This window comes from Amblyomma mixtum, chromosome 3 (assembly GCF_055824585.1).
Source record: "Amblyomma mixtum isolate Tamu chromosome 3, ASM5582458v1, whole genome shotgun sequence".
NCBI classification, from domain to species: domain Eukaryota; kingdom Metazoa; phylum Arthropoda; class Arachnida; order Ixodida; family Ixodidae; genus Amblyomma; species Amblyomma mixtum.
This window is the reverse complement of record NC_143014.1, coordinates 401,011,532-401,025,134: the sequence shown is the minus strand read 5'-3', so window position 1 is coordinate 401,025,134 and position 13,603 is coordinate 401,011,532. Positions and strand designations below refer to the sequence as shown.

Sequence of the window (13,603 nt, the reverse complement as noted above, 5' to 3'; positions counted from 1 at the left end):
CTTAGTAACAGTTGACATACGCAAGGCTTTCGGCTACATATCACACGACCACATCCTCACCATACTAGCTGACACGCAATGCGGACACAACATGTACAACTACATAAGAGCTTTCCTCTCCCACCGCTTCGCTCGTATCCGCTATCTCGACAAACTGTCTCACCCTATTCCACTCACTCGTGGCACTCCACAGGGTGCCCTCCTCTCTCCTATTCTATTTAACCTAGGCATGGTCCCGCTCGCCCGGGCCCTAGCCGATATTCCCGACCTTCATTTCCTCTTCTATGCAGACGATCTCACCTTGTGGGTCACCACTGGCTCACCGGGAGAGGTCCTAACTACACTCCAACAGGCACTTAACACCATTTCCTCACACCTCTCCCAAGCGGGCCTGCAACCCACTCCGGAAAAATGTGAACTTCTACTCATAACACGCAGTAAATATCAACGTACGATGAACTCCTCCATCTCCCTCACCCTAGCCGGACAACGCATCCCCCGTGTCGACTCTTGTCGCATCCTGGGTATGCCACTGACCTCCAACACTTTCACATCTGCCATCAATCAGTCCATACGCACATGCCACTCAATCACACACTTACTCCGCCGTGTAGTCTTAAAACATGCCGGCCTCTCCGAGACACATGCCAGCCGTCTTGCTCAAACGCCTGCCCTGAAGAAATTTTTATACTATATTCCTTACTGCCCCCTTACAAGTACACAACAAGACAAACTAATCCGGGCCCTCAATACACTATACAAAGCGACACTAGGGCTCCCCCCTCAGGCTTCTACAGACGCCCTGTACAGAACAGGCCTTTTCCATCCCCTTCCAGCCCTCCTTAACCTGCAATGAGAGAGACAAATCATCGGCCTGTCCAGTTCATCAGCTGGGCGGTGGATTCTATCACAGACTCCCTACGCACCCATCTCTTTCTCAGACCCACCGCAGTCTCCGATCTACCCCCTGACCTCCGGCTCGCACCCATTCCACGCAACATGTCCGCCCACACACACGAGGGCCGCCGCCAGGCATACGCATACAACCACAAGCCACCCTTGGACGCTGCGGCGGTGGCCTACACAGACGCCTGTCTCACGGAAACCGCGGGCTCCACAGCAGCCTTCTTCCTCCACCCTTGCCTCTCTACAACCAGCACTCGCACAACCGGTCCATACACCTCCCCACCCTCCACGCTCGCCCTAGAAATACACGGGATCGCCGATGCCATCACATACTTTGCCACCCTACCCCCCGCCCCCCAATACGTTGTCTATACAGACTCGCAGGCAGCTCTGCGTGCCTTCCATGAAAGAGCTCTCCCTTTCCCTACCCGATCGGCGTTAGCTGCCGCCCTCTTAGCATTAAGCCCACGACCGGAGACCCTTCGGTGGATCCCTGGTCACATGGGCATCCCCGGCAATGAGCTGGCTCACTAGCTTGCCTGAGAAACTGTACACCGGGCGCCAGGGATCCCATGGACGAGCCCACCGACGGCGCAGGCGGTCAGGGCTTACAGACGCACTGTCGACGAATACTACACGCAGCAAAAATTAGACTTAGCTGATTTACCGCCACCGCACCCATCCTTATCGATCCGTGAAGCTCGCGTTCTTCGCCGAATACAGTTCAATCTCCTACGTACACCAGCCAAACTTTATCTGTACCGGCACACTTCCACACCTCAGTGCCCAAACTGTCCACACATATATGCAGACATAGAACACTGCCTTACACAATGCCACGTAGCCTTCCAGTCCCCAGCCTATCCTTTCCCGCCACCCCCACCGTGGCCCATCTGACTTGCCTCCTGGGACCTGAACCTGCAACCCGCCCTCGTCACCTTGGCCCAGGACCTATCGAACGCCTAACATAAAGGCTGTTAATAAAAAGTGTCACACCACCACCACCACCAACTGTATTTGTCTCTCATGTTGCTACGTTGGAGGAAGTGCAGGCTATTTGAACATCATCGACACGGACTGAATACATAATGGACTTCGGGATTATTTTGCTTATGGAATTCATTTTTACAACAAGGAGTGTTCAGCTTAAAATACACCCCTGAGGAACCCCGTCCTCTTGAACGAAGTTCCCGGAAAAGGTTGTTGGCGGGTGTACTTGAAATGAGCTGTTAGAGAGGAAATAATTTAGGCGGTTTAATTACCATCATGCCGCGGAGCCAAGTTCTGCAAGATCGCGAATAATCCCAAACCTCCACGTTGGGCCGTATACCTTCTCCAGGTCAAAAAAGACAGCTAGGCAGTCTTGTTTGCATATAAAACTTCATGCAGAGTATATTCAAGGAGACCTAGATGGTCAGTGGTTGAGTATGTTTTTTTTAACCCACATTTATGGATGTCAAGGAGTTCACGCGATTCAAGGACGAACGTAAATCTGTTGTTCAGAACACTTTCAAAAGATTTGGCTAAGCAACTCGTAAGGCCTGTCGGTCTAGAACTGGTGGGGGGGTTGGTGGCTTTTCAGGTTTAAGAGAGGGTACAATAATACCTTTCTTCCAATCCTCAGATATCCTCCGTACCCTCAGGAATACCCTCAGGTATTCTCCCTAGGTTAATGCTCAAAAACATTTTTACTTTTCCAAGGACCAGACACTGAGTGCCTGTTCTGACTGCTCGGTTTGAGAATACTGTAGCCCTCTAGCCCTCACTTGAGGGCTACATCACCCGGTTTCTGTTCCCTTTTACGAAATATCCAGGCGAAGTAATTGCACCTGTCCGTATTTTAGCTCCCTGACTTCTAGAAGGGTGCAGTAAGGGGCTAGTTGGTACGACATTACAAGAACGATAAAAAAACTGCGCAGAAAGGACGGGACAAGAGAGAAGAAACACACAGGCATATGGAGGAGTCTGCGCTTGACGCGCATGCTTCTGCCTTGTCCAGTACTTTTTGCGCAGTTCTTTATTCTTCTTGTAATGTCTCCCTGACATCCCTTCTTCCTGTTAAAAGAAATAATGAACTGATCTACAGCACCAGCGTAGCTCACTTTCATGACAAAAATTAAGAATTCAGCACTTGAGCTCGAGATCATTGAGATCACTTTGGCATAAGTGGACGTAAACTGTGTATTGAAAAGGGATAGCAGTTCATATTTTGTGCTGAGTAAACATCGATTATGCAGCTCCTTCCTGTTACGCTGATGTTTATATGACCACAAAAGATGCATTTGTAGCCAAGAAAACTGGATTTAGAAGTTCTCAAGGTAATCAATTTCAACTCATAACGCCAATCACAAAAGGAACTCAGTGATCATCGTCTGCGAGTGAACAGTGGTTTGATCTAGCCTCAGCGATCACTGCATATAAAACTGTTTTAACACACACAGTTTTACAGTAGTGCCCAGTTGTGACATCAGCTGTATTTCATTAATTTATTTTCCCAATTTTCACTAACAAATGCTTCATTTCATAGAAAGTTGTATCTCTCATTAGAGCGTAGTAATCTATCGATGCAGCCAAACTGAAATTTTTCCTTAATATCCAGTTAGAAGCTATTGCACATAAAGATCACTGCTCGCTTGGAATGCATGGCTCTAAAATTAGTTTCTCCTACAACTGACAAGTTCTGGAACACTGAAGCAACGAAAGGTGCATGCTCAGTTTCAGAAATGCCAAAGCTTCACTATTTTGATGAGATGGAAGGAATTTAGCAAATAGCTACAAAAGTAAAAACTTAATTTCGATTATGATATCACATCAAGGAATAACCCATGAGTGCGCAATTCCTTGAACTTGCTCAGTTTAGCAACCTCTTGCATGCTGTCAAAATGTTTCATAATGTGCCTTTGCTTTCGATTGACGTATAACGCATCGTAAACATGGATCACCAAGTTGAATTCCTCTGTGCTCAGCCAAAAAGTATGGTTCAATTTGTTCCACATAGTTGAGGTTGTGGCCTTATTAAGCAGCCAAACAGTGGTTGTCCTACAACGAGTAGTTGTCACACAAGGCATACAAAAACCACAATATAATCATTAATTTTTCACTTTGCGCCAACTCTTAAGCTAGCACCAGAAGCTAGATTGACCGCAAGTGAACGAAGAGCTATGATACTGCAGTCTTTGCTTGCATCACAAAACCTCATCCTTGTCTGACATCAGAATCGCCATTAAACCGCCTAAATCAAAACCCGAATTATATAGAAAAAAAATTAATTATGCATTACTTGTCAAGGACAAGTAAATTTTAAGTATTGTTTACCGATGTCTTTGGCAACATTTCAAAGGTTTGGTGACTCTGACCCTTTAAAGTTTAAAAGGGCAGCAAACCATACAATTTCCCCTAAGACAATACAGTAAACAGGAAGCAAGGGTAGTTGGAAAAAGCTTAAGCTGCTGTACGTAGGCAGCATGCTGCCAGGAGATGTCAGTCTTGACAGGGGACTGCGATAGAATTAATGGTCCTGTTGTGCTATGCCTGAGCAGACGAACAGGTGACGCCTCACCCCTGCTGCCACTATGGATATGACTGCTTAAGACGTAGAAAATCTTGCAGATTGTTTGCATCTTGCAAACAGGTAAGTCGTGGTCTGGAGCAATGGTTTCTCAATTCAAAAAGGCCAACTGCAGAATTTGGCTTCGTACGAAGGTCTTCAGTGAACTTTCTCAGAAAGAAGAATACACAGCAATTTGAGCATTACATGTCGCACTTCACACCGTTCTACTCCAGCACCATTACTCTCGCCACTGACCGTCGGCAGTCAACAATTCTAGCTTCACACCAGTCCTCCCCCTTTTTACGCTACCCCTTCTAAATTCGCTGTGCCAGCACCCCAGGAAACAGGGTTCCCCAATATGAGCATGGTATTGTGCCACATGTCACCTGTGAATACCTAATGCCCATGCATTCATTTTTTGTCTGTAATTTCTCATGATTCATGCAGTGTCAGCAATGCAGTGCCTGTTAAGCATTCCATTGTTTTGAATTGTCTTGAAAATGTCCTATCTGCCTTGTATAGAAAGGGCTGCCTTCAAACAAAACCATTCTCTTACCATGCCTTTCTAATGCCTCTTCTTTACTTTCGTCGCATGATTCAAGAGGAGAAGTTTGTTCTGCAATCGCAGCTTTTCGGCAGACTTCTCCGTATGAATCTGATAAGGAGGATGGAAATGACAATAACAAATTAAGGATAAAAAACAATAACACGAAGTGAGTATTAGTGATTCCCTTACCTGCATACACTAATACCCTGCAAGGACAGGCCCTCCACTCGGGGGCTGGCATGGCAGTGTTGCGCGCTAGTTCGACTGTGGAGGAGCCGCAGCCCTTCGGTGGCTACATGCAGGCACCTTTGGACCTAGACAGCCATTTAGACGGCACCGCAGCCACTGAGTCGTCGTCTTCAATAAAAGCCGCAGAGCAGAAAGGCGATTTTTCATTACGCCTCCTTTTTCTGAAAAGAAAAATGCAGACAATTTTAAACGCAAGCAGTCCCTAAAATATGCAATTAAGAAACACTGTCTGTGAAAGGGAGACAAAGGAGAATTTCACTGTATTCGAAAAAAGGAGCAGGAAAAGGAAGTCGGGAATAAATACGCACATGTATGAGGCAATGGCGCAGCGGAGATTGCAGGAGTTAGGAAATTTTCCCGAGGAAAGATACTTCACTTTGAACCAGTAAAATGACTTTACCATACAGATGATATGTAACAATAGCGAAAGTTTTCCGCCGAAAGCCCTTCTCGCCCTCTTTCTCTAAGCGGCCTTCTCTCAAAACCCCTAACAGATCACGTATGAGAACGAAGTGTATTGTGGCATTTATGTGCTTTTTCCACGCGTTATTAGAAATCGGAAATTATAATTCCGTGCATTATCAAATGCACAGCTCGACTGATATCTTGATAAACATTGAGAAGACACTGCCAGCAGTTATTTTTTGTGACTCGTTTGGAGAGCAACCGGCGCTTGTATGCCGGTCCCGTAGGAAGGCTTAGAGAGTCTCGTTGAATCTCGTTAAGTCTCGTACGGTGCCCGGATGTTCTCGTTTCAGAGCCCGGATGAGTGGAATTCAGTGCCGGGATGATGGCTCCCGGTCTCGGCGTGACGTCACCACAATGCCGACAACGGGAGCTAAAAGCATTTCATGCTTAAAATTTCCAACGGTTTCAAGCTTATAACGTAAGCCTAGTTAGCAATAGCGCCTCATCGTTAAAGTTCGGCTAGGCCCAGTGCCATAGCTTAAATAACTACTGATCCCAAATTCAGAATTTTTAAGTGCCTTGCAAGAGTGCGCAGCCAGTAAAAGAAGTGAACGTCTTCCACTCCTGGGCACGAGCCAGGCTAACGCATAATTGTCCCCTACATTGCCTGTTGTGGTGTGGGACGTCCGTGTCGCATATATTAAATCAATTGGCGTACTTTTCCGAGCGTGAACCTCGCTCGCTACAGTATATTTTCCCCTTGTTAAAATTCGTCAGTGCATAACTGTCTTCAGTCAATGTAAAACCAAAGAAATCCCAAATGGAGTGGTTGGAACACTGCGCATTAGACTGAATTTAATTAGTTCAAATCCTGTGCGGCATACCAACATTTTTACTTGAAACCTGAGTTTTCACTCAATGGCCCTGTGACGACGAAATACACAACGCTCCCACATAGAACCTGCAGTTTAACTTCCCTGATGACTTGAAGGGAGGGTAAAAAAAGTTCACCGATTTTTTTTTACCTGCGGATCAAGCATATCTATTAAAGATGTCTTAGCGTAAACGAGAGTTTCTTGGTGTTTTCGAAAGCTGTCTGTGTCTCATGTCAATAATTAATGCAATCTCATTAGAAGCCTCCCAAACGAAAAAAATGCACCGTCGATCACATTAGCTGCTCTGACCTCCTCAACTACCTTATTTCTGAAGCCACATTTTTCTACCATTCATACTTTGAACTTGTATTTCATATATTGGTTGCTGTTATAATCTTTATAACAGGTTTTTTGTTGTTGCTTTTGTTGTTATTTCTTAAAGCCGCATTGATTTTTTGCACTCGGTGGTGATTGTGTATTTGTCTGTTGTCTTTTTTTTCTTTCTCCCTCTCTCTCTCTTTTATTTTCTCAGAAGTGCGGTCGCATGCCACTGCCTACTTGCTGTACAGGGGGGTGGGAACCTTGTCAAGCGATAACCGCTTTTATTCCCATCCCCTCCAACATTGTATGGTGATGGAAATAAATCATTGTTATTATTATTGTTATAAATCCGAGGACCGAAAATGACAACTATACGTTTCGATGTACCTTAGTTGTGTCCCTGTCACCATCTCTGCACAGACGCAAAAGTATATGTAAAGGCGCCAACTGGTTTTAAGGCTATCGCACTGCCAGGTGTCCCTAAGAATGTTATTCTTTTTAGAGCGCAGCTCTTTGGCGTCCGTTCCTGGGTTTCGCGTCGTCGTCGGCGTTGTCGTCGGCCTCGTAACCAGCTCCGCCCCCTTTCATCCCCCCAGCGCTAGCAGCGACCGACTGATACCGCTGGATGCCGCTGACGCCGCTAGAGAGTCAAGATAACGTGACTGCATAGAACACCGTCGCCGCCATGCAGAAAGAGGAGGAAAGGGTCCCCCCCCCCCCTGTTCTTGTGTGGCGGATAGGGTGCTCTTCAGTTGCCGACGCGCCGGTTATTTCACGTAGGCCCCGGCACGTCGACGAATACGTGACCACCTTCCTACGGCTAGACCTGGTTCTTAGCGCTGCGGAAGCGAGGGTATCATATTGTTTGTGTCGGCATCGGCGGCGTTGTCCCTGAAACCAACTCCGCAGCTGGGGTTGACTCACTATCGAAAAGGTGAAACAGCTTATTTGCTGCGCTCAAATTTCGCATTAGGAAGTAACGTAATCGTCGGTAATTTTTTTTGTTGTTTATTCATTTCTACTGCAATTGAATGCGTAATCTTCCGAACAACAGTCAGCTCTTTTGAATTAAAATAACGCCGCAAACATTTGTATGAACCCTCGATTTTTCCTAGCTGGACTATATACCCTTCGTAAACCATTCGAACTGTAGAATACAAGGTGTGGCCACGCAGGCCGACCAAATTTCGAGTCGTTGTATTTTATCACAGGTCAAGTACTATGCTTCGCAGCACCATTCGTAGGGTCGATTAAAACATATGGCCATGCACTGACCTGCATGGCCCGTTTCCCTTCGACGAAATAGTCGTCGAAGAGCCCGAACTCGAAGAGGACCGGGAAGCCAACATCGAGCGACAGACGAGCCACCATGTGAACGGGGTCGACCTTGCGGGAAGCGGCCAAATTGAGCAGATCCAGGTTGAGGCGGACCATGAGAGACTTGAGCTGCTCACGCTGCAAAAGAGTAAAACACGTGTACGCAGCGGTTGCGAACTTATCGCTGCGGCGTTGAAAATTGAAACCATGAGTGAACCGCCTACCGATGAGAGATTGAAAATATCTCTAGTATACTGAGGATCTCTCAAGTTCACTTTATCAAAGCTTTTCTGCCCGGTCATTGATGCTGAATTTAAAGTGTTTATATACGACATGATACTTACAGACATGATGCTTACGGTATAACAAAGAAAAAACAAAAGCCTTTCTAAGGTATGCGCTAGCACGACTGCAGCCGGGGGTTCAACGTTAAATAGGCGATTTACAAGTGGTTTCATTCTATAGTACGGCAGTAATCTAACAATGGTCTTTAAAGAACTGGGCAGGTGCAGGATTTCACATCCTAAGCTCTGTCTCAACGGGGTTTTGGAGTTTACAGCATCGTCGCTATAAGCGCAGCTACCAAAATGGCAATCACGTCACTACTACGAGACGGCGACACTCTCCTACCATCTAGGAATCAGTAAGCTCTCGAGACTGGCATCTGCCATGGGCGCATTGGTGTGGAACTCTACGACGCGGCCATACTAGAACAATGCATTTCTTGAGCTTTGTTCAAGCAAAAACGGGGTGTTTCGTTCTTTCCCACGGAAAACATAGTTACGAAGATATTTAACAGTGTGGGACCGAAGTAAGCAGTCCCCCTCTCCCTCGCATCTGCCATTATTTTCGGGACCAGTGAAGTGGGCATGCTCAGAGGAGGTAACAGGGCCACTATCACTACCACTTTTTCAGTCGGGTAGTATATCAAGGCATGTTTGCGTACACTGGTAGAATTTCCGGCAAAAGTTTACGCGGTACGCGTACTCCGGAACAAGTTCTCCAGACCCAGCGTTTAGTATACATACAAGCGGGTGTAGCACGTTCGTCTCTTCCTACTTGCATTATTTACAGCGATCGGCTGTCATGAGCGCTGCGAAATAATTTTCGCTGCAGACTGCACATGAGTACAAAGGATGTTCAGTGCGCATGTCTGTAACCATTGGCGACGACAAAGAGATGTGAAGGCTCTTCAGGGGATCAGCTCTTCTGAAGACTAACTTCCCTTTGCCGAAAAAGACAGTGGTAGCCATTCTTCGAATGTCTAAGGGCCCCACGCAAATGGCGTTACTTTTCCTGTTAGCGCCCCAAAAAGTGACAAAATGTGCGTTCCTATCGGCAACTCCTCTGTTCTAATCACAATCACCTCATTGCGATACGATTCGGCGAATGCCAAGCAGGCCTGGTCGAGAGCGGCGGCTTTCTGGAAGGCGTTCTGGTTCCAGCTGGGCACCCTTTGCACACTGAGGGCGGAAATCGTGGCATTGCGTATCGTCTCCTCGATCTGCGAAGTGGCATAGCATGTTGTTAATGCCTAAACTCGGCAGCGGCGTTGATAAATCAAACTTGAAGCAGTGACCAGCTCCAAGCCAATATTGAACTGCGCAAATGCATGCTTATTGGAAACGCAACGAGGACAACGCGGCGAGCTATGGAAAGAAAAATGATAGTTATAGCGTTAAGAGATCGGAAGTGGCCGGAGTGGGTGAGAGAACAAACGCGGGTGGTGGTGGTGGTGAAAAACATTAATCGTCTCTTAAATTTTTTACAGAAAGGTGATTGGGGTAGGACCCTATTGGCCCTTTCCCCTCACAATACTAGGTGGAGCCCCTATTCCAGGCCCCCATTGGCAAGCAACGCCACCCGCGTTCGTTGAACCAACGCCCTTTGGGTCTTTAGGTCTTGACAGCCGAGCAGGGCCACGTCCCAGTCCTCTCTGGTGGGGTTGGGGTTAGGGGGGGGGGGGGGGGTAGATGGGTTTGATACGCCCAAACCATGTGGAAGGTGTCAGCCACCTCCCCACAATGACATCGTAGTCGAAATCAAGAGTAAGAAATGGGCTTGAGCAGGGCATGTAATGCGAAGGCAAGATAACCGCTGGTCCTTAAGGGTAACGGAGTGGATTCCAAGAGAAAGCAAGAGTAGCAGGGGCGGCAGAAAGCTGGGTTGGCGGATGCGAGTAGGAAGTTTGCGGGGATACGGTGACCGCAACTGGCAAAAGACAGGGTTAATTGGAGAGACAGGGGAGAGGCCTTTGCCCTGCAGAGCACGTAGTCAGGCTGATGATGATGATGCTTTTGATGATGATGGAAAGCCGAGGGTAAATTCAACAATAAAGTTCTTGGTATTGCCTTTCGGGTTTAGTTTGTAAACACAAGAACCATTTTTAAAAGCAGATGCAATTAGAGCTGGCCGCCTGGCGTGTGGCAGCTCTAATTCTTGGTAGTTTCTGTGCCACGTGGGTAGCCCACATACAGTCTTTGTTTCCATGCGTGAGGATGTGGGGACGCCTTCGTCCCCTGCGTTCGCTTTCCCTCAACGCACCCCACTGTTGTTAGCTGCCCCCGAAAAGCACTCCTCTCGGTTCGGTTACTGTAACTAACAAGGGAGGGCGCTCGCGTCGCAGCGACACCAGCGCCACGGATGGCGTTTTGCTGCGCGCTCGCGGGGAGCGATGGGGTCTCTTCTCCCTGGGACAGGGAAGCACGCGGACGTTTCCGCGCGCCGGTCCGCTCTTCGCCGCGGGCGTCTTGTGGTTGGAACTTGCTCCCGCCACCCCGTCCCGTCGGGCCTCGGATCTTCCCTTTGCCCTACCGTGGGCGAACGTTCGCTCGTAGCCGTGCTGGTGAGTCGGACATCCTAGATTCCTCAGTGTATTTTGTTGCTAGCTGGCGTTATTGTTGTTATAGCAATAAATGCCTTGTTTGTGTCAGCCAGTGTGTCGTTCCTTTGTTCCCGTAGAGCACGGCCCGCCGTGGTCGGCGTGCGCTCAGTAGCGTACGCGACCACGGGGTGGGGTCCGCGCGGTTTTGAACAGGTTCAGCCGCGCTTAAGCGGGGAATACGTATTTATCCCCCGATCTCAACCCCATAAGCTCTACATGCCACACCACTTTGAAAGATAAGATTTTTACTAATTTTCTTTGCTGTCAACTTGGAAGCCTAGTGCCCTAGTAAAAGAAGTCAATCGCTTCCTGCGGCCGCTTTCTAAAAGCTGGAAGACGTAGTCACGGTCTCTTAGCTGCGCAGTTATTTGCTAAGATCAGTATTTGAAATTCATCGGGATGTCGCAAGTATCAAGGCACTGAAAAGACTAGACCTCTAGATTCCCGGCCATCCCGCATATCGAAGATCTCACAGGCCGTTTTGATGAACATATGTCCGACCGTGAGCAAATTTTTAGAGGGGTGGTAGGCTTAGAGATTGCACTTGCACAAAATTCACTGAAAAAAGCGCAAAGTATAAGGGTGAGTAAATGAGAATGTTCTCGCAGAATATATTATTACCGGATTTTTCTTCAGGTGGTGTGATAACAATGTGGGCAGAAAAGAAACTTGGGGAACCGCGTCTCCAAAATACTGGCTTGCAGCTGTATTTCTAATCCACATTCACCAAACCATGGGATTCTGTAGTTCGCAGCATCATGCGACGTTGATAATATATTTTTGGAGGAACTTCTTTATGAAACATTTGTTAAAACGTCTACAGAAAGTGATTTTTTTTCTGACGTTCTTTGTAGGACAGGCAAGATACCTTTGAAGGAGCATCTTTACGGAACAGTTATTGAAAAATGTGATCAAAAGCGTCTCTTTTTCTGACGCTCCTTGTAGGACGGGCGCTTAATAATTTTTGCCGCCTTAAAGCACCGCTTTTTTAAGCCAGCTACAAAATCTCCTACAGAAGAAGGGGAGGTTTGCTACGATTTCGACGCTATACTGCTTCAGTGTTAAACGGCCAACTGTATGTTAAAAGTTTCTGTCTAAAGCGCAGCGCCCACTTTAGCGCGGAGTGGATGTCGCATCGCGTGTCGCGGCGACTGTCAAAAACCAGTGACTAAGTTACCTAGCGCATTTTACAGAAATTAAGTTCTCGCACCTCGCATTCAAAGTAAGACACCTAACTGGTCCTAGCTTTGTCCATTTAAGTTCACTAAACGACGAAAGTGCGCAAAGCAGCAAAGTAGTGGAAAAATATACGCTTCACATTGACTGGAAAATCATAAAAACAATCAGCATCATGTACAATCACTTGTTTTCTTGGAATTAAAAGTTAAATGAAATATTAGAAACCGCAGGAAAAGCATAAATTACCTGAGCATAGGGGCCGTCCGGGTGAAGCCAGTAGTTCCCGCACACGTAGTCATAGAAATCATGACACGGATCAGCAGTGAAGTTCATGGTCTGCCTCAGATAATCGCTCTGGTCGCGGCAGTGGTCTGTGTTGCATGGCGTAAGTTTGAACTTCTTATCTTGATTTTGTGCAGCCTTTAACAGCCTGGCTTTATGTATTATGCGCCTCCCGGAGCGGCTTCTTGTCTCTTGGCGTATAAGGGATGAAGCGTTGCTCGAAAAAGCCATCACCGCTGGAATGCCGATCTCTGCAGGTGCTCTGGGTGGAACAGGGACCTCGATGTCGCTGACGCCACGCAGACTGTCAGAGTTTGCGAAGCCCCCATTATCTCGAAGTCTGCGGCCTGGCCGCCTTGGAATGACCTGGCAGGAAAAAATTCTCGTGACAGGCGAGCGGTTTGTAATGAACTGAATAGCTTTGACAATTTGCGGCGTGACTGCGTTCGTAAAAGATGCCCCACTGAACCTTGTTCATGTAGACTCTTCTCCGCGCGTGTTTGGAACACCGTTGCCATTCTTTGCGGTTGAGGCGTGAAGACGTTTGAAAAAAACTTGCTTTTGTTATCGCCATACTGACGCAATGAAATGAGAAAACTCACCGGTGGAGTGCCGTTGGCAGCGGCCGACTTGTGGCAAATGACAACGCCAGTAAATACTGGGCTGATTTGTTAACCACCACACCGAAGGCGAATGCTCAAACGGGATCGCTCATTGCAAGAGTTAATGAGGGGGGGCTTTTTTTCTCGACTTCGGGCTGTTCGGCTTATCTCGGTCAAGGGCGCGACCAGGTCACAATACTATCTAGCTTGTGGGAAGAACAGGGATTTCTTTATAAATAAGTCAACGGCCAAATGCACTGGCTGTTTGATGCTTGACTTCCTCGACCGAGGTGTTACTTGCGAGTTATTCGGCTGATGAACTGCGAGATGAAATACGGCGGAATGCAGAAGAGAGCGGCGTTCGACAGCGACGATTTTCTTACGCGATGCGCGCCCTAGATTCCATAAGCCTAAGTTTGTGACGCAATGCCACTGTACGCGGAAAAGAGTTATCACTGAGTGTTAGACATTTTTTTTTAGGTT

The 13,603-nt window shown here is 47.4% G+C and overlaps 1 protein-coding gene across 1 annotated transcript; it reads right to left on the bottom strand.

Moving 5' to 3' along the window:
- Nucleotides 1-5,398: 5,398 nt before the first annotated feature.
- LOC149357359 (uncharacterized) lies at nt 5,399-12,609 on the bottom strand. The gene is made up of 4 exons (XM_089576575.1): nt 12,483-12,609; nt 9,540-9,677; nt 8,132-8,311; nt 5,399-5,413 (listed from the first exon to the last, which is right to left on the bottom strand). The coding sequence occupies exons 1-4, from the start codon at nt 12,567-12,569 to the stop codon at nt 5,399-5,401; spliced, it is 420 nt and encodes a 139-aa protein (XP_089432701.1). The 5' UTR covers nt 12,570-12,609.
- Between the last annotated feature and the right edge of the window lie 994 nt (nt 12,610-13,603).

What these genes read in the sequence shown, in the direction of transcription:
- LOC149357359 (XM_089576575.1), bottom strand. Translation starts at nt 12,569, where the DNA reads ATGAACTTCACTGCTGATCCGTGTCATGATTTCTATGACTACGTGTGC. An exon ending in CGGACGGCCCCTATGCTCAG is followed by an intron (nt 9,678 to 12,482) that starts GTAATTTATGCT and finishes GCCACTTCGCAG; the next exon opens with ATCGAGGAGACGATACGCAA. An exon ending in CCGAATCGTATCGCAATGAG is followed by an intron (nt 8,312 to 9,539) that starts GTGATTGTGATT and finishes ACTCTTTTGCAG; the next exon opens with CGTGAGCAGCTCAAGTCTCT.